Below are 20,503 nucleotides of genomic sequence, written 5' to 3' on the forward strand. Positions count from 1 at the left end.
CCTTTATAACTACTCTTAACTTTAAAATTCCTTGACTTCAGCTCAAGCAAACATTGGCTTCATTCTGTTCCAGTAACTCAGTATTGTGACCATATCTTCTAACATGTCATCACCTTCAGATCTTCAACTATGATAATTTACAGCTCTCACTTTAGTAGTCTCTTGCTGTGTGTTCTCCCACCTCAAGTCTTTGGTCCATTGGCCCCTTTCAGATTTTACTTCTTTGTCTTCCTTTTCTCCATTGTGATTTCCAGGTGCATTGCCTCAGCCATTTTCTTACTAGCACTTGAAGTTTTTAATTCTTCTTTATTGTTCTGCAAGACCCACCGTGCCGATGCCAGCCTTGCATCATTCCTATCATCCGTAGCCTCCCTTTTTTACTCTGTGTCATGGAGAAACCTCACACAGTGCTGGGGACTGGTACCACAGTTGATGTGTAGTCTTAGGTTTCCCCTGAGTCTGTCTTTGGTGTCTGTCAAAGCATTTCTGCTCAGTTCCCTCCCCCGTTCTCCACACTGGCTTTTCAAAAATCTTGACCATTTTAGTTAGGCCTCCCCACTGCCCCATACTTGGCATAAACCTTACTTGTAGCCTCATAGGAAAGAAAAGGCGTGAATTCCCCCACTTCCCCTTCCTTTGCTTCCAAACTTCTCTGCCTTCTTTTTTTTTTTAACATCTTTATTGGAGTATAATTGCTTTACAATGTTGTATTAGTTTCTGCTGTATAATAAAGTGAATCAGCTATATGTATACATATATCCCCATATCTCCTCCCTCTTGCGTCTCCCTCCCACCCTCCCTACCCCACCCCTCTAGGTGGTCACAAAGCCCCGAGCTGATCTCCCCGTGCCCATAAATCTTTATAGCCTTCTGACATTGAATGAATTGATAGGTTTGATCTAATTTTCTCTTCTCTGAAGTTAAAAGCAAGTCCTCATTTGATTTTATTTTTCTGAGGAAATACATTCCTTGGATACAACGACTCTGAATACCAACCACAGCAGTACCTACTTTGACAGTCTTGCCTCCTGTATTAGCATGAAATAATTATGCAGGAGCCAGAACAGCCTCATTTGCTTAATCACATAGTCAATATACCAAGCAGGCATCTTTTCTGAGAAAATACTGAAAACTTCTGATGCCTTCCTTCCTAACATAATTAGAAAACAATTCAGACTACCCTCGCTCTCCATAGTGAAGTCCTTGGCTCTGCTGTCCCCCACCCCACGCCAAACGCTCACATTCTGCCTTCTTTCTTACCCTCTTTCCTCCAGTTTCAAGGGAAAGGTTACTCTGACTTCAGCTAACCCCTTGGCTTGTGTTTTGTGTATCACTGCCTTTTCTAATCTTTGGGAACTTGCTGTATTGGCTACTTTTCTTTCCCTCTTTCGCTGTTTCCCCACACACAGTTCCTTGAACACAGGAGGCGCAGTCCCACAATAGGGCCTTTGCTCTGACTCTTTCTTCCACTTGGAACACTCTTTCCCTGAAATCTGCTTGGCTAATTCCTTTACCTACTTCAGGTCTTTGCTTAAACCTCACTACGTCAACAGGCATATTTTGACCTCATTTATGCACCTGCATGGCACCCCTTCCAGCCACACTCCTGAGCCCCCTGACTTTGCTGTACTTTTTCCTCCTTCATAATGCTTATAATCACCGAACATTCTGTGTAATAACTTAAGTTATTATTGTAATGTCCCCTCTCCCCTACTAGAAGGAAAACTCCTCCGTGGCAAGGATGTTTATCTGTTTTGTTCACTGATTTATCCAGACTCCTGGAACTGCCTGTCACATTGTAGGCACCTCATAAATAGCTGCTGAATAAAGGATAGAAATATCCAAGTCTTCCGTATTAATAAAATGGGGTGGGGAGGAGGAAAATTCCTGTTTCATTCCTGTTCTCTCCTGGCTGTCTCTCCTGTCCTCACAGCCAGCTTCTGGAAACAGTGAGGATACTTGCATTTCCAATTCCTTGCCTCCTAATTCCTCCCCAGCCCACCACAGACTAGCTGCAGTGATCCCCCCACTTTGCCAACACTGCTCATGCTCTGTTTTCCAGCCCTTTGTTGCTGATACGGTGTGTGTGTGGGGGCGGGGCACGCCTCACTCCGGTGCTGTATTGAAAGTGTTGCTCACTTCACTCCCTCCTTTGTCTGCTTCTGTTTTGTGGGGCTGGTTGCAGTCTCCTGGGCCTCGTGCTTTTCTGGCCATTCACATGGCTATCATTCATTCAACACAAATTTTTGTATAACTTTTAAAGGCTTACTTTGTTTTTAAGAACTAGAATTTTGACTACATAACATATTTTCAATGTTAAAATAAATAGCAGATTAGGCTATTACAGTAAAGTTTTATTTAGTTATAATTTATATCACTTACTGCTTTTAAAAAGGTTTTGAGCAGCTTACCACAATACTATATATATACGGTGAGGCTGTTAAACATGGAGAAGAAACAGAAATCTATGTGACAGGAGGAAAAAGTAAATATACAAATTACAACAATTTGTATATGTGTAAGTTTGTATAGTGTGGTTATTGTAACTTAGTTTTGAAACTTTTGAAAGTCAAGATAAAAAGGGAAAGAGAAATTATACACTTTTCATTCTGGTAAAAGAAAGCTAATGATTTGTCAAGAGGAACTTTTTTTCTGGTAATGAATTCTAAAGAAATTCTAAGAGAAAAGTGTTATAGACATCCTGATAGAAAGATATACGGACTAAGTGTTTTCAGCAGGTCCTTAAGTAAAAGGAAGAAATGTTCTTCAAAGACCTATTTAAAAAAAATAATCCACCTGCATTCTGCACTGAGAATCCAACATTAAAATATAACTTAAGTCTTTTCTATGAAGAATATGACTAACGTGGTTCAGGTATATAACTTTATGTAAAGATAAGTCTGAGTATCCCAGCAGAAAACTCATTATTTAATAAACCCGGTGAGAACCTGGAATATTTGTATTCTGTGTTGTCATCTCAATGAAAACATACCTATTAAACTTTGGGTACTGGTTTATCATGTGGCAAGATTGACACATTGTTGACACATGGAAAAGTCTGACCTGCATTCTTGCCCAGCTGGTGAGCTACCTACCAGGCAGGTAGGTGCGGTCCCAGGCAGAGTTCAGAAAGAAAGAACCTGCCTCATACCAAATTTGAATTAACCTCTGACTGAAACTTCCATTTCTGCAGCATAGCCGAGCTGAGTTCATTTTAACCTGGACAATTCCAGGAGTAGCTGTTGTCATCCACTTTGACAATAGAAGAGCTTCAGTGGAATATTGGGCTTTGAGTGGCAGAGCTCCCAGTGGATCTGCTAAAAGAAAATTATAGGATGTGGCTTCAGATATTAAAATGAATTGACTTACTAGATAGAGCTTAGTATTAACCATCCAAACAGTGAAAGATAAGAAAACAATGAAAAACTTTAGAGTAGTTTATTTTAAGCCTTAGGCCATAGGAGCTGTTGTTTCTGGATGTACTTCTTCGTTTGTGAGAATAAAAGCATGTCACCAGTAAAAAGGAAGGTTCTTGATTTCTTAATTGCAGTGACAGGAAGACATGTGTCTAATAAATCTAAAAACTGTTTCAGGTTATTTTCTATAGTGGTTAAAACAGCTGGGGAGCCTGACTGAGCTAGTGTAATCTCATTTGAGATTGACAATCTGATCTGTCAGGAAACTTTCTGTGCAGTCTGATTCTTGGCATTGGGTTAGAATGCAGAAAGAGGTTTTTCTAACATGTGATCCATTTTGAGCTTTCACAGCTTGGCTCATGGCTGATTTTTATCCACAGAGTCAAAGACCAAGAATAGACATACATACACACACGAAATTCATACACACACACAAAAATGAATTCTCACATTTTGGGGGCCATTTTGTCAGTATAGGCATGGTCAGTGACACAGAATATTGGATCCTAAAGCCTGCTTGGTCCTCAAGGAGAGTATTAGACCAAGAGATGCAAAACTTTAATAATAACAAGGAAATTTTCACACCCTCTCAAAACGGGCTCATTAGCTACAGATATTTATTTTGGAGTATACATTTATTTTATTATTTTTTTTTAGGAGTTTATTAATTAATTTATTTATTTTTGCTGTGTTGGGTGTTCGTTTCTGTGCGAGGGCTTTCTCTAGTTGTGGCAAGTGGGGGCCACTCTTCATCGCGGTGCGCGGGCCTCTCACTGTTGCGGCCTCTCTCGTTGCGGAGCACAGGCTCCAGACGCGCAGGCTCAGTAGTTGTGGCTCACGGGCCTAGTTGCTCTGCGGCATGTGGGATCCTCCCAGACCAGGGCTCGAACCCGTGTCCCCTGCATTAGCAGGCAGATTCTCAACCGCTGCGCCACCAGGGAAGCCCCTATTCTCTCTTATAATTCATTTTTTTTTTTGGTTGTGCTGCAAGCCTTGTGGGATCTTAGTTCCCTGACCAGGGATTGAACCTGGGCCCTCGTCAGTGAAAGCACCGAATCCTAACCACTGGACTGCCAGGAATTCCCTAATTAATTCTTTTTTTTTTTTTTTTTTGACTATTACAGAAGTTTAACAAAAAAAGTTCAGTAAGAAAATGTACACGGCCCAATTTTCATCATAGTAAAATGTGGAGAGGGGACATGTGAAAGCAGTTGATTTCTCTGGTGAAGACAGCCATTGTTCATACTCGTTCCAAGGCTTCTAACATGATGATACTATTTCCTCGTATTACCACCATTCCAATATTGTTCTGTTGCCTACTAGTTGCCATCTCCACATATTCATCTATCACAAGATTCATAAAGGGATCAAATCCCCTCAGTATTCCTTGGACATGTCTGCCACCATTTAATTTCAATGATAACTTCTTGTCCATAAATTTCTTCAAGTCTGGAGGGTGAGCTTTGCTCATGATGTCTACTCGACGAGCTCAAAGATGCCTCCAAACGGAATTCGAGTTGTCCCTCACCCCTAATTCATTCTTTAAAATGTAATTCACTAGAAAAGATTATCTTTTAAATAGACTGCTTGATATTGTAAATTTGCGGGGATGTAGCAAATTGTGTGAACGTTGAATTTAAAAGACTGAATTTCTTGGTTAAATTCTGTTTTCAGTTGTGACAAACATGTACTGAATAAAGTATCAGTGTACGAGAGTTAAGTAAACTACTGACTGCAGTGTAGGGCAGAATGAAATAAGTAGAAAAATGAGGAATCAACACAACATTTTTAGGGAGCAAAGAGAAAGAAGGTATGACTTTTAGCTTAGAAAGGGGAATGTTAAGGAACATATGACTTAATGCTTCCTGCTTCATGGTGACAGTTGACCTTGTCCTCAAAAGATATGGACTTGTATTAGGTTAGAAGGGAGAGTGAGCTTCCAAGCATCACATGCTTGGTGTAGTAAGAGGTGCTTGGTGGAGAAGGCTTAAAGTTGGGCAGTGAAAACAGACTGGGGAAGGAGGTTGGATTGTGGAGGCTCATGAATTTTTAGGTTGTGTTCTGAGGCCATGGAAACCAACTGAATGCTTTTAAGGAGAGGGAATGACATGCATTGACATCTGTTTTAGGAATATAACCCTGGCTGTTTTCTATAAAAAAGGGATATTACAAAACCCAACCAACCAAAAATCTAAGATTATTTCATTCTTGTTTTTTCACTTTGCTGAGCAGTCATTTAGTCTTCTCCTTAGGCTCCTAATAATCCAGAGTGCCTCTGAGGGCAAGAGAGAATTGCACAAGGTCAAAGTTAAGCAACTGTGCAAAAATTTAGAAAAATTCAAATGAATTAGATCTAAATGTTTTATTATCCCTTTACTGTTAGCGAAGGCTTCTGGAATTTTTGCTCCATTCCACTTTCCTAATGCTTCTAATCGCATGTCATAAGGAAGGAAAACTGGTCAGAGGAACAGCCTAGAACTGAGGCTGTGTAAGTGATTTAGAGTATGTATGGTTGCCTTTCCTACCTGCCTTTGGCTCTATAGAAATTGGAAAATGTACTGTAATTTTTATTGTTATCCTATAACTTCTTAAAAATATTCTGTAATTATTGTTTCTCACTGGAATTTAAACTTGATTTCAGATTTATATAATTGGTAATTTTTAAAAAGGATCAGGGAGTTTTGAAACTGTAATTCTTTGATGGACATCCATTATAAAGGAGATACTCTTTGTAGTTGTAGGGAAGTAACAAAGTAACGCTTTCTGTAGTCCACTTAACTGTAGTTTCTTATTACTGTATAAAATATTAACTCACTTGTGAAGATGATTGCAGTTTTACCGCAGACAGTTAAATCAGAAAAAAAAATATGTACTTAGGTTCAGGTTGTTTCGGGAAAGTAATTTTAAAATGTACATATCACTTCCAAAGAAGAATGACTAATAAAAGCGTGACTAAAATTCTGTCTTGTCCTCAAGGAACTTAAAATTTACAGCAGATATAAGAAAAACAGGGCTCCCTTGGTGGCATAGTGGTTAAGAATCTGCCTGCCAATGCAGGGGACATGGGTTCGAGCCCTGGTCCGGGAAGATCCCACATGCCGCTGAGCAACTAAGCCCGTGCGCCACAGCTACTGAGCCTGCGCTCTGGAGCCTGTGAGCCACAACTGCTGAGCCTGCGTGCTGCAACTACTGAAGCCCGTGCACCCTACAGCCCGTGCTCCACAACAAGAGAAGCCACTGCGATAAGGCCGTGCACCGCAAAGAAGAGTGGCCCCCTCTCGCCGCAACTAGAGAAAGGCTGCGTGCAGCAATGAAGACCCAACACAGCCAAAAACAAAATAAATAAAAATAAATAAATTTATTAAAAAAAAAAAGATAAACAAATAACTCATTTTGCCCTAGGTAAGGTCAGTGAGTTGAGAAGTATTAAATGGAGAAGAATTTGCATTTGGTTTGCAAGGTGGGGAGAATCTATGAAAGATTTAGAAATAAGTAGCATATGAGAAGGTCCTGGAAGAAAAGTAGGATTTTGAGAAGAACAGGAGAGGAGGAAGGGTACAGTGGGTAGAAGGAGCATTGGAACAAAGGCACAGGGACAGAAAAACATGAGATGCTTTCAGGAAACCCTCTGGTGGGTGGTTGTTAAGGAGAGTGGGTGGAAGGCAGTGTTTTGTGGGCTTGTAAAAATAGGTGGTTTATGTTACAGAACACATCGAATGCCACCGGTGGGGCGTTCAGTCATTGCTTGGTAGACAGTAGAGAAACTGGACAGTGATATGAAGAGACCTGTGCGTTAGGAGTGTGAATCTGGCAGCATTGCATAGTATGGATGGAATATGTGAAAATGGCAGTATTGTATAGTATGGTTGGGGTAGGAGGAAGAAAGAGAAAAAGTGGTTAAGATGATTAACCGTCTTGGGTGAGATGTATTGAGGCGTAAAAGGGATGGTATGGCGGTGGTAGAAATGGAGAGAGACATTTTATAGGTGGAAGCCATGTAATTTGGCAGTTGATTAGATGGATAGAGGAAGCAACTTTTTGGCCTGTGTGGGAACAGGAGAATGGTGAGAACATTAAAAGAAATAGAATAGAGGTGGAAGAGCTGGGGGAGGTAGAGAGATGTTTGGGCTTTGGGTGTGTTAGGTTGAATGGTATGCTGGGAGGCTAGCTGGGTAGAAGAGTGGAACAACTATTGAAAAGTGTATGTGTGGGGGACTTTAAATAGGAAAGAGGTTAGTATTTCGGCTCCTAGTACTTTATATCTAAATAGTACTTTATAATCTAAAGCTCAGCAAGGAGGTTTCAGCCCTTGTTGTCGGTTTGTGAGTTAGTTACCAGCATTGAACATTTTGGTAGGCCCTGAATAGAACACAAAAGAAGAAAGTTTTGGTTTTTTTAAATTTACATATCTACAATATTCATTAACTGTCAACATTTAAGTCTCTTTTATTACTACCCCTCTCCCCCAAATCATGCTATTTAATTGAAGAAACTGGGTGACTTGAACTGTAGATTTTTCTGTATTCTGGGTTTGGCTGATTGTATCTTCTAGGTGTAATTTAAATTGTTTCTTTGTTCCCTATATGTCCTATAAACTGAGGCTTGATTCTATCAGTCTGTTTTTTTTTTTAAGGGGAATGGGATAATATTTACTAGGTGGTGCCGTGTGTTTCCTGCTGCAGCACATCAGGAGGCATAGGCCACCTACGTGTCCCACTTTTAGTGATGTTAAGATTGATGATCATTTGGTTCAGATTTAGTCAGCCTAATTCATACAATATAATGTTCCCATATCAATCAACCTTTCGTTTAAGGCTTTTTTAGTAGATTGTGATGATGCAGAGAACCTTTATGTTAGTAGGGTTGGGAATTGGTGACATTCTAATTCTGTCATTTCTTCTGCATTTATTAGTCAGACTTTTTCTGTAAAGAAGAACTTGTCCTCATTGTCTATTTGACTGTCCTGGAATATAGTTTATACAGGATACACAGACTGGACGCATGCTCCATTCTTTTGTTTTATTTGCCAGTTTTCAGAAAAATGAGGTTTTTGAAAGTATCGTTATAAACTCATGAATTTATATATTTAATGTTTTTCAGTCCATATGCAGTGTGTTTGCATGTATGTATGTATTTTTATGCTCCAATTATCCCATCTTTGTCCAGTGGGAGCTCCTTTAAGTTGGCACTTGTGTCTTTTTGCCATGACCCCATTAGTCTTTGATTTCTTGCTTGTGGTCATACTAAGATGTCCCAGAATCATCTTGAAATTTCTTGCCCAGACTTAGAATTAGCCACTTTTTCAAGGAACCCAAGTTCAAAGAGATTTTTGCAGGAATAGGGTATTCACTTTGGGAAGTTATTAAAGAACGTACAAGCTAGAATATAGTCGTGTAAAATGATAGCAGTGTTCTCCCAATGTGTTTGGGACTGTAAGTGCTGTAGGAAATACCAGTGATTCCTGGAATGTTTGGGTAGTCATTTGGAAGAGTTAAGACTGGAGCTGAGCCGTCAAGTAGAGGAGAAAATGAAGATTCATAGATCTGTTGTAGGGGGGGAAATTGTTAGAAGGTGTGAAAGAACGTGTGTGGAATAGTAAAGGAGCTTGACTAGAATACAGAGTACCTTGACTGATCTTGTAAGTGCTGTGGAGTAAGAAAAGGTTCTTGGGTTTGGAAGTGAAATTGAAAGTCATGCTTTAGGGGGCTTCCCTGGTGGTCCAGTGATTTATAAGACTCCGCGCTTCCAATGTAGGGGGCGCGGGTTCAATCCCTGGTCTGGGAACTAGGATCCTACATGCCGCGTGGCGCGGCCAAAATAATTAAGTAAAAAAAAAAAAAAAGAAAAAAGATGTAGTCTTTAAAAAAAAAAAAGAAAGTCATGCATTAGACATGTTAATATTGCAGTAGGGTTAAACAGTTGAGCAGAGTTCTCAGCGGGAGGTTTACAGCATAATCTTTAGAAAATGAACAAAACAAAACAACCCATACCTGGGCCCTATCTCAAAAGGGAGGCGCCTACGCTCATTTGCTTTTCAAAAGACCCCTGTGTGATTGTTTTATGCAAATCCTGCCCCTCTCCCCCCATTTAAGGACTATTGGATTAAATCTAAAAGCTCAAAGATTAGTTTCTTTATTGCAAGTACGCGAGGCATGAGGTAGTAAGGACATGGAGTAAGGTTAGGGCAATGGGAAGGAGAGGAAGGAAGGGATAGAAGAATGGAAATTTGTTTTAAAAGTTTTCATATGGTATTTCATTAATAATGGTAGCACTAATGAAAGGATTCAAAGAGAAGGAAGTAAAGATGACTCCAAGATTTATGGTATGGGTCCAGATAGAAATGGGAAGATTGGCAGAGATTGCTCGTTTCGGGAAGAAGATAATGGGACATACTGAGTGTTGAGATGATGGCTGTATATTAAAGTGGACTCCGGGGGGTTGAAATGTGTTGTGTGTCTTGCTTTTTGTGAATGCTTCATTCACTCTCTTTTGGCAAAGTATTCAACTAGTGACTATAGGTCATGCTGTATGGATTGGAAGGGTTAATAACTCTAAGCTTTCATTTAATAAATGTGATTAAAATAAATGTTTGATGTATTAAAAAAGAACCATCTGTTTATTGTAAAATAAAATGTGAAACAGACTAGAAAAAACATTGCAGCAAATATAAAAAGATTAATATCAATAAATATTGTAATCATTTGAAACACAAACAAAAAAAGTCAGTAAACCAGGTAGAGGACTTGAACAGATAATTCTCACATTTGGGAAATATAATTCATTAATTCAATCCTTCAGCAAACGTGTAGTGAGCTCTTTCATCAGATGCTGTTTTAAGTGCTGGCAAACAAGGTCTCTGAGCATTCTGGTGGTGGTGTGAGAGACAGACAATAGACATGGTCCAAAAAACAATTTCAAATAGTGATAGTGCTGTTAGAAAATAAGATAGGGTATTTATTTTTGCCTTTTCCTGTGGAAAGTATTAGTAGTTGTTCAGCTGGAGGTTAGCATTCCTAACCTTTACTTAATTATGTGGAAAAAAATTGGTCAGGTTTAAATTCTGTTGGAGTTCCCTGGTAATTGGACCCATAAGTATTTTTCTTTTTTAGTTTTTTCTTTTGTTCAGTTCTTCTTGAAGATGTTTATATAACAGATAGAGTACAGATTGAGATCTGTTGTTTCTTGTGGAAGTTACTTATGTGGGTTCTTTTCACAGAATGGTGTTCGTTTTGTTCTGTTGGGAGGGAAACTATTCCTCCAAAAAGTTTTCACATTTTTTCCTGTGGCTTCATTCAGAAGTGAAATATAGTGATTTGATTCTGCCGTGAGTCAGAGGATAGAACTTGGGTCTCTTGAAACCTTCTCTGCTTATTGTACAGGATGGTTGTAAGGGCCAAATGAGATACGTATGAAAGGGTTCATAGAAGTTAAAGGAATCCCAGGATACCTATAGTTAAAGAAGCTAGGTAGAGCTTATCTTTGTCCTTTTGCTGTTTAAATATACATCATGTAACTGGATGTTTCAAACTGAAATTAAGATATAAAAAGTTCAGTGCATTTCTTTAAAGACAAGTAATAAGTTGTTTTGCAGATGGCAAGTTACTTGTGTAAGGAACCCTCTTTAACAAGTAAACATTTTGTTTTTTTTTCATATATTATTGAAGACTGATCCAGAAAAACAGAGAGCAAGGAAGACGTTTGTTACTTTGCAGTTAAATTTTTGATTATTAAGTCTAGGGACTTTTTAGGCATGGTAAAGAGATAATGGAACAGGAAAACAAATTACAGTCTTTATTTTCTATCTGATAATTTACGGTTGAGAATATAAGATTTATAGGGAAGAAAAGGGATGAGGTTTTTAGAAATGGAAACAAATAGTACTAAGATAATGGCTCGTATGCTCAAGTTAGCCCATGCTTTCTTTAATTCTGACTATCTTGTATGAATCATTTTTTCTTTTTTAAAGGAAACTTGAACAGAATTTCATAAGAAGATTTGATTCTTTATTTCTGGACTGCATATATATAACAAGACCATCAGAATGTCGGGAGCCTCAGTGAAGGTGGCTGTCCGTGTGCGGCCCTTCAATTCTCGAGAGACCAGCAAAGAATCCAAGTGCATCATTCAGATGCAGGGCAACTCAACCAGTGAGTTCATGTTGTGTTCTATCAATTCTGTCTCATTTTTCTATCCTTCCCCCTTTTCCTGCTTGCCGTGTTCAGAATAAATGAACATTTGGCTATTAACACTTTGAACTTTGCTGTTCTGAATGATCCATTGAATGTTTTCCCCCTGTGATATTTGCTGTAGCATATTTAAATATGGACTATTTATTTTCTTCTTTACAATTGAGAAGTTCCTAGAGAACTGAACGAATTTAGCTAGTGTTATTAAGTTGAAATCTTAACGATAGTAAAGGTGTAAGCAGTGATTTTTAGTAAATAATGCTGTGAAATATACCTGTTGGGCCTCCAAGATTACTTTGCTTTCTTGATTTTAAATAGCATCTGAGCTTGCCAAGATGGTCTTCACACTTACTCTGCTTCCTTACAATGGTTCTTTGAGTTGAACAACAGATATAGCTAAAACAGATAGTAAACTTGTAAATTATTACTAAAAATTATCAGTCATTGCTTCCTAGCTTGTTTCCCTATATAGTTGCTTAGGTGAAAAATGACTGAAGCTCATTTGAAGCCCCTTCAAAACTGAAGGGGTTTTTGGTACTTGAATTAGTTACTTGATATGGATCTGTAGGCAAACTATTACTTAAAATAGATGTAGGTTCTACTGTTTTAAAACCTATAACTTTGTGATAAAGCCGAATTGTTGTTCTTTCAGACACAAGTTAATGTTGAATTGTTGAGGAAACATGCTGATCTCATCTATTTGTGGGCCAGTGTTTTGTGTAGAGGATTCTCCCAGTGGAAAATAAAAACTATATATATTTAAGGTCTACAGTGTGGTGCTTTGATATGTTTATACATTGTGAAATGATTAGCAAAATCTAATATATCCATCACGTCTCATAGTTACCTTTTATTTTGTGGTAAGAACACTTGAGATCTACTCTCTCAGCAAATTTTACATAGACAATACATCATTATTAACCATAGTCACCATGCTGCACATTAGGTCTCCAGAACTTATCTTATAACTGAAAGTTTGTACCCTTTGATCAGAATCTCCTTTTTCCCCCCCACTCCCCAGCCATCATTCTCTGTTACTGTGAGTTCGCTGTTTATTTTTTGATATAGATTCCTCATATACAACTTTGAACCTTCTGTTGCTTACATACTTTTCTGAACTTGCTAAATAGGACTCACAACATTCTATTTTTTAAAAAAAGATTCCACAGTAGGAGTCTAAACTGCTGTACCACTGTTTGTGCTTTACATTTCTTTGTCAGTTGTGCCAGTAATTCTATGAATTATATATCCTATGAATAATTGTAAAAAGAGATGCAAAATTCAGTATTGTTCTCTAACAAATGTTTATATTCCTAAATATCACTCATTCAAGCTATGTTATCATTTGTGTTTCATTTTAAGAATTAAGTTTTACACAGTATATAACTAAAAACTTGCATGGGGCCTTGCTAACCTTCTCTGTATTGTTCCAGTTTTAGTATAGGTGCTGCTGAAGTGAGCACACTAAAACCTGATTTTTGAGCCCCTTGTTTCTTTCTGAAAAATGCATTTAACTATAACTTAGTATGGAGGCATTTTTGACTGTTGGTGTTGCCTCTAAATACGCTGGTGTGTATCACAAGTTCTTTTAAAGTGCGGACGTTAGGAAATCCTGGATCAGGAGCCAGAATTGATTCCAAAAAGAAATACTTTTCTCTGTTTTGCATGCTGAACTATCCAGGAATCCCCAGTGTCATGGAGATGGTATTTCATTAATGGTTGGGGTGTTCCTGCTTTCTTTATAGGGTTGGAAACCTTAAACTAAAAACTTTTCACAGTATATAACTAAAAACTTGCATGGGGCCTTGCTAACCTTCCCTGTATCGTTCCAGTTTTAGTATAGGTGCTGCTGAAGTGAGCACACTAAAACCTGATTTTTGAGCCCCTTGTTTCTTTCTGAAAAATGCATTTAACTATAACTTAGTATGGAGGCATTTTTGACTGTTGGTGTTGCCTCTAAATACGCTGGTGTGTATCACAAGTTCTTTTAAAGTGCGGACGTTAGGAAATCCTGGATCAGGAGCCAGAATTGATTCCAAAAAGAAATACTTTTCTCTGTTTTGCATGCTGAACTATCCAGGAATCCCCAGTGTCATGGAGATGGTATTTCATTAATGGTTGGGGTGTTCCTGCTTTCTTTATAGGGTTGGAAACCTTAAACTAAAAACTTTTAAGGAGAAAGTGAGTATTAAAAGGCCATATCCATGAATGCAAAAGTCAGTTTATCATATAATAAAAATACATGGAAAATGTTTATTAGTACAAGAAATAATACTAACATTTTTTCTTGATGACAGATCATTTTAGAATGCCCACATCTTAAATGGGTTATAAGTTTATATTCATTGTCAAGGTCAAATAGCATTATGTTACTTTCACCCCAATTTTGATTTATTTTTGTGAATAGGTAAAACATTCAGAGGGTATGAAATCCAAAATGTAAAAAGAGTGTACAGTACAAACATTCCTCTCACCCCATCACGTAGTCAACCAGTTCCTCTCCCTAGAAGTAACTTGTGTTAGATTTCCTTCAAGAGATAGTTTAAGCAGCATTATCTTTTTCTAAGGTAGTTTTTTCCTTTTAATTAGTGGTAAGGTATAATAGTAACTTATTTTGCAGTCTTGACTGCATTGTATATTTTATTTTTTAAAAATTAATTAATTTATTTATTTGGTTGCACCAGGTCTTAGTTGCGGCAGGCAGGCTCCTTAGTTGCAGCTCGCAGGCTTCTTAGTTGCAGCTCACTGGCTCCTTGGTTGTGGCACATGGGTTCCGTAGTTGTGGCAGGCGGGCTCCTTAGTTGCGGCTTACTGGCTCCTTAGTTGCGGCTTGCTGGCTCATTAGTTGTGGCATGCGAACTCTTAGTTGCGGCATGCATGTGGGATCTAGTTCCCTGACCAGGCATCGAACCCGGGCACCCTACATTGGGAGCGCAGAGTCCTAACCACTGTGCCACCAGGGAAGTCCCCTGCATTGTATATTTTAAACACCTGAGTAAAACTATTCATGTTTATATCTTGTAAAAGATGGTTTTTTTTTCTTTTTGAGATTTTAGCATGAGAGAATATCCATAAAAGTTAATAGGATTTTATTAACAAGTATCTACTATATGTATAATGGTATGCTAAGTACTAAACCGATATAAAAAAAAACTAATCTATTGACTATTCAGGAGAATAAAACTATTAGAGTGTGTAGCAAAATTAAGATTTTCTATAGCTCTGGATAGTTATGTGAAATGGATCTGGGTCTGCTTAATTTTCTGACTGCTAGGGTTTGATCATCTGGATTAAGAGCTCACTGAGATTATTGATGGCTAATAAAAAAAGTGTTAGACCTCATTGTATCTAAGATATGTGGCTCTCTTTTTGACCTTATTATTTTGATTGTATAGAAAATAATGTCAGTTTAGGGGAAAAAAGTAAAATTATCCAAATATGATATTCATTCTGAATGAAGGATTTCAGATTTCTTCACTTGTAGTAGACAGCAAACTGAAGAAGAAAATAAGATTCCTAGTTGAACATTTTCTAAGGATAGGGCCGTAAATTTTGGAGTTTGTGAGGATGTTAAGTTCTATTTACTGTCTTGTTTATTTCCCCCAAAGATCTCTCCAGAATTATTGAAAATATTTACATGTCTTTTGAGGAAATATTAATGAAGAGATGCCTGGTTTTTATTAGAAGTAATTAATATGGTTAGACTAGGCCTGGGCTTATTGTACTAGTACTACGAAAACCAGTCTGTGGACCACCTGAAGCACAGTGCTGAACTACCAATGGTTTTTCCATCATATTTTGTCCACAACCGTTCTTGACAGCAGTCTGAGTGGCTCTGCTCTGTCTTGCCCTATGTCTTTCTCTTCCTCTTTTGAGAGTCTGCTGTAATGTGAGTCTCTAGGGATCACAGAGTTGCCATGTACCTTAGGACCCTGCCCTTAAGGAGTTAAAGTTTGTGGTAGGAGAGACAAGACATACCAAACTAACCTCAATATAAAGTAAAAGTGATCAAAGTGATACTTGCCATAAAAAAGGGTTTTAAAAAGATGTAGATGTGAGTTTGGCAAAGGGCACATGTAAAATTCATAGATGATAGGAGGGTATTTCAGCTTGACCTTGAGGATTAAACTAAACATCCCGTATGTTTGGGGAAAGTTTCAGAATTGTAGCTTATTAGGACTTATTAGTGTTATATCTAGATTGGTACTCCTAACCTCATCTGGCTATAACATTGCCTCTTCGCTTAAACATTCACCAGGAGAAATTTGTGACTTTTAAAATAATATTAGCCTCCTGAAACAAGAGTCCTCGATAAATGAATCAGCCTTAGAAAAAGTAGTGTTAGTTTTCTAGCTGAATGCTTTGTCATGGTTCAGAAAGTTTGGGGTAATTTTGGTTTCTTTGAAAGGTGTTTGTTTTTGGAAAGCTAATTAGCTAATTGTATCAGAGACTTTTTCCTCTAGAATTTTGGCGTTTTCAGTTTTCTGCTGTTTTCTGTTTCTGTGTACAATTTTATATGGCAGTTTCTTAGTAATTTGACTAATATGTAATCCAAATAACTTTTGAGAAATTTTAAGTGAGCCAACTTGTTATGTTTAGAAAGTATTAATGGCTTGTTCTTAAAAAAAATGGGCTTAAGATTGGGAGAGAGCATGGATTTTGAACCTAGAATTGTTGCGAAAACTGAAATGAATTTTCTGTAGCCACATGTGTTAGCTGCATTAAAAGACTGCTATGCTGGCAAGCTGGCCTGGACTGCTGCTCACAGGGATTATGGCTGATTATAGATGGAATGCAGTGGAATGTTCCTGCCATAAGGTCTCATGAAAAAGTAGAAGAGGGTGGAGAAGAGTACTTTAGGGAATGTGCTAGATTTGAAAACTGAGTAGTGGCAGTTTTATTCAAGCACTTTCTGGTCTCGGGGGGAGTATTTTCCATGGCACAGATAAATGTTACTGCCTTGACATTTGGGAGACCATAGTGCATACAAATAGCTTTGTTTAATAATATCCCATTATATTCCAAGTTTCTCCCACTTTGGAAGCATTTTTTTTTTTTTTTTTTTTTTTTGGCGATACGCGGGCCTCCCACGGTTGTGGCCTCTCCTGTTGTGGAGCACAGGCTCCGGACGCGCAGGCCCAGCGGCCATGGCTCACGGGCCCAGCTGCTCCGCGGCATGTGGGATCTTCCCGGACCCGGGCACGAACCCGTGTCCCCTGCATCGGCAGGCGGACTCTCAACTACTGCGCCACCAGGGAAGCCCTGGAAGCATTTTTTATTGTCTAATTACTTTAAAAAAGGAAAATGGGGCAAAATTAATGCTCTAACTGCTCACATTTATGGTTAGGTTATGTGTGTAAATCTGGAGACTTTGAAACTGCATAAATTCCCCTCTGAAAAACAATTAAGTTCTCACACACTCCTTCTGGTGATTAAATTGTGATCTTTTGCTTTGTCTTTAACCATAGGAATCGGTCTCTAATCCTTGGTAAGTCTCCTTCATATTTTTATTAATCTTCCTTAGTTTAGGATCTTTTTTTTTTTCCCTATGCCTGGGTATTAAGTGGGATAAAAGAAATCCTGTTGTTGTTTTTTCTGCTAATTGCTTACATTGTATATTTTAAAAGGCTTTTTCATTCGCACATGTGCATTTCTAAACCAAATGCTGCACATCACAGCTGGTACAAAGAATGACTTCACGTCCATTAATGAAAATTTGGGATGGGGGAACACGGGGACAAAATGGAGTTTGGAAAGGAAGACTTTTGAAAGGAATTCTTATAAATCTGTATGTTTTTTCTAGCATAAATTAATCTAGCTACATGAAAATAAATGTAAATGCATATAAATTATCTTTGTGAACATTCTGGAAAATAAGAGGGCAAGAAAAGTTACCTCTATTTACCTCTTTACTGCAGCCTACTGCTGCATTTTGATGGATTTTTATTGTTGTTGTTCCAATTAGGTTAAATGGTTAGCATCTGTGTAATTTCGTATTCCAGTCTTTTCTTGTTAGTCTTTAGTTTTCTTCTCTCCTTAGTGTTACCTAATTCGCACTTGCATTTTAGTCTGAGTTTCTTTTACTGGCATCTATGGTTAGACTCCTGAGTATCTGTCAAGGTGGGAGCCCTTTGAAATTATATGCAAAATATGTTTCATGCACATTCCTAGGGAGAGGGTAATCACATTCAATATGTTTTTTTAAATTCATATATGTATATTTTTATTGAAGTTTAGTTGATTTACAATGTTGTGTTACATATATATTCTTTCTCATATTCTTTATCCGTCCATCTATTGATGGACATTTAGGTTGCTTCCATGTCTTGGCTTCAGTACATTTTAAATTTTTAAAATTTTGGCTGTGTTGGGTCTTCGTTACTGTGTGCGGGCTTTCTCTAGTTGCGGCGAGCGGGGGCCACTCTTGGTCGCGGTGCGCGGGCTTCTCATTGTGGTGGCTTCTCTCATTGCGGAGCACGGGCTCTAGGCTCAAGGCCTTCAGCAGTTGTGGCTCGTGGGCTCTAGAGCACAGGCTCAGTAGTTGTGGCACACGGGCCTAGTTGCTCTGCGGCATGTGGGATCTTCCCGGACCAGGGCTCGAACCCGTGTCCCCTGCATTGGCAGGTGGATTCTTAACCACTGTGCCACAAGGGTAGTCCTGGCTTCAGTACGTTTTTAAAGAGAGCTCTGTCCCCAAAAAGGGTTAAGAAGCACTAGCCTAGCATCAAAATGTCTCCTTAAGTCTTTTCAGGATAAGCCAGGACATGATTGGGTCAGACTAAGGTGTAAACTCCATAATAAAACACCCAACGTGCTTCACAGTGTGGCTGGAGGAGTAGGATAAGGACAGCTCTTCAGCTACTTCTTCTTCACCTCGACAGCATGTGCTCTAAACATAGAGATGCAATGTGCAGTTTTTTGTTTTGTTTTTTACCCACCCTTGGTTAAGATTCATTTGGTGAACTGTATATCTCACTCATGCCCAAGTCATTCATCTCTCAGTAACCTCTACCAATGTCATGAATTTCACTGAGAGTCACTAAAACTGCTGAATATTTTGGTATTTAAACTCCTCTAACAGCACTATTTTTCTTAGAGTCCAAAACTGGAAATAACCCCCAGTATCCATCAGCAGGGGAATGGATAAATAAATCATGATATATTTACATAATAGTACATAGCAAAGAAGAGAGGAATTACTGCGTACACTCTCTCTCTCTCTCTCTCTCTCTCTCTCTCTCTCTCTCTCTCACACACACACACACACACACACACACACACGGAAATCATAAACTGTAGCTATACAAGCAAGTTGCAAAAGCAGTTGATGTATTTTATTTATATAAATTTAAAAACATACAAAACTGTTCTCTGCATTCTTTACTCCGTAAAAAAACATAGGGTAAAACTATGAAGAAAAGTAAGGCAATAATGACAAAATTCTGCAGGCCTCAGTGGAGAGATGGTGGGCAAAGAAATCTGGGAGGGTCATACAGTGGGGCTACAGAGGTGAGAATCATGTTCTGGAATGGGCTGGTGGGTACTGGGGGTTTTGTTTATTGTTGCTGTTTAAACTCTACATATATTTTATAAGTATATCTACTAAACATTTAACTAAAAACGCATAAAAGCAAAGGGAAAAAACAGTCTTAATCTGCATATTGAGATGCTGTCCACCCAGGCCTATTTAGACCAGTGACCAGAGCATATCATATGATAAGCACAAGTCCACGAAATTTGCCTCCTGTCCCCTCTTTCTGAAACCTTCGAACCACTTTTTGACTTCTTTTTCCAAAGAGAGGAATGCTTACATGTCCACCTTGGTTAAATGACACTCATTTAGTCACTGGAATGTAGGAAGATAAGCAAGAAGAAGGTGAAGAGGCTTTTACAGCACAGGAAGAAGAGTTCAGTAAAATATATTGAAATCAGCTTGGGTACCCATGGCATTAAACTTTAAAAAAATTTTGACACAGAACACTTTTCCTGTAATCAGGACTTGAAGCTATAGCAATGAGAGGGGTCTGTGTGTGTGTGCTGGGGTGGGGAAATAAAGGTGCCCCTGAAATGATATTATGTTTACTCAATTGGAATTGATTGAAACCAATTTTGTCCTTTAGAACGACTTTTGGAATGGGTCAGTAAAGGGAAGGTCCAGGTCTTGCACTGTCAGTGGCCTCCTCACAATTTTCCTTGGTATTTAATGACTTCTCATATGGCTCCTTAACTAAACTGACATTCTGGAATGTATCCCTCTCTGTTTCTTACGTTTTTCTTCTACTGGGATAAAGTTTATGGTCTTAAAGAAGGGCATTAGATTGCACCCTCTTCTAGATGAGATAAATTCATTTGCCATTAACTTACTGAGCACATTTTTTAAAGTATTCTTCAAGAACATGATTTTAATGGTTATGTAGTATTCTGTTGGATTTATGAACCATAATTTATTTAGCTCATCACCCATTATCAGACGCTTGAGCCTTAAAACCACTTCTTAGGACTGCTGTAAAGAATGTAAGCCCCTCACAGGTGGGGAAGGAATTGTTTTTATTATTTATTTATTTATTAATTAAAAAAAATTTATTTATTTGGCTGCACCAGGTCTTAGTTGCGGCATGTGGGATCTAGTTCCCTGACCAGGGATCAAACCTGGGCCCCCTGCATTGGGAGCACGGAGTTTTAGCCACTGGACCACCAGGGAAGTCCCAGGAATTGTTTTTAGGAGGCAGTTTATGCAGCCGTCTACCTGGCATCTCTTACCTGCTTGTCTAAATAAACATTTTGAACTTGGAGTGTCCAAAACTGAATATCTGATATATCCTCTTGCATTCTTGCTCCCCTGCATTCTCCCTCAACTCAGTTAAAGGCAACTCTACCTTTGTAGTTGCTCAGGGCAAAAAT

The 20,503-nt window shown here is 38.5% G+C and overlaps 2 protein-coding genes and 2 non-coding genes across 7 annotated transcripts in view; 1 reads left to right on the plus strand and 3 right to left on the minus strand.

The window, feature by feature from the left end:
- Window positions 1–4,319: 4,319 nt before the first annotated feature.
- Window positions 4,320–5,943, minus strand: LOC114484991 (small nuclear ribonucleoprotein G-like). Its single transcript, XM_055083783.1, has one exon. The coding sequence runs from the start codon at window positions 4,885–4,887 to the stop codon at window positions 4,657–4,659; it is 231 nt and encodes a 76-aa protein (XP_054939758.1). The 5' UTR covers window positions 4,888–5,943; the 3' UTR covers window positions 4,320–4,656.
- Window positions 5,944–11,148: 5,205 nt separating this feature from the next.
- The window catches only part of KIF1B (kinesin family member 1B), a 138,396-nt gene continuing 129,041 nt past the window's right edge, over window positions 11,149–20,503 (plus strand). The window contains exon 1 of one of the 4 annotated variants that reach the window (XM_028487854.2): window positions 11,149–11,563. In XM_028487854.2, coding sequence (XP_028343655.1) covers window positions 11,458–11,563 — 106 coding nt within the window. In that variant the 5' untranslated portion in view covers window positions 11,149–11,457. The remainder of the gene's footprint in view (window positions 11,564–20,503) is intronic. The other 3 variants (XM_028487857.2, XM_028487859.2, XM_028487851.2) reach the window with 3 other exon arrangements.
- On the minus strand, window positions 12,960–13,065 carry LOC112065350 (U6 spliceosomal RNA). The gene has a single exon (XR_002891978.1). It is a non-coding gene; the product is annotated as a U6 spliceosomal RNA (small nuclear RNA).
- Window positions 13,359–13,464, minus strand: LOC112065349 (U6 spliceosomal RNA). Its single transcript, XR_002891977.1, has one exon. It is a non-coding gene; the product is annotated as a U6 spliceosomal RNA (small nuclear RNA).

This window comes from Physeter macrocephalus, chromosome 3 (assembly GCF_002837175.3).
Source record: "Physeter macrocephalus isolate SW-GA chromosome 3, ASM283717v5, whole genome shotgun sequence".
Classification (NCBI taxonomy): domain Eukaryota; kingdom Metazoa; phylum Chordata; class Mammalia; order Artiodactyla; family Physeteridae; genus Physeter; species Physeter macrocephalus.

Coding starts and splice junctions, on each gene's coding strand:
- LOC114484991 (XM_055083783.1), bottom strand. CDS start 4,887: ATGAGCAAAGCTCACCCTCCAGACTTGAAGAAATTTATGGACAAGAAG.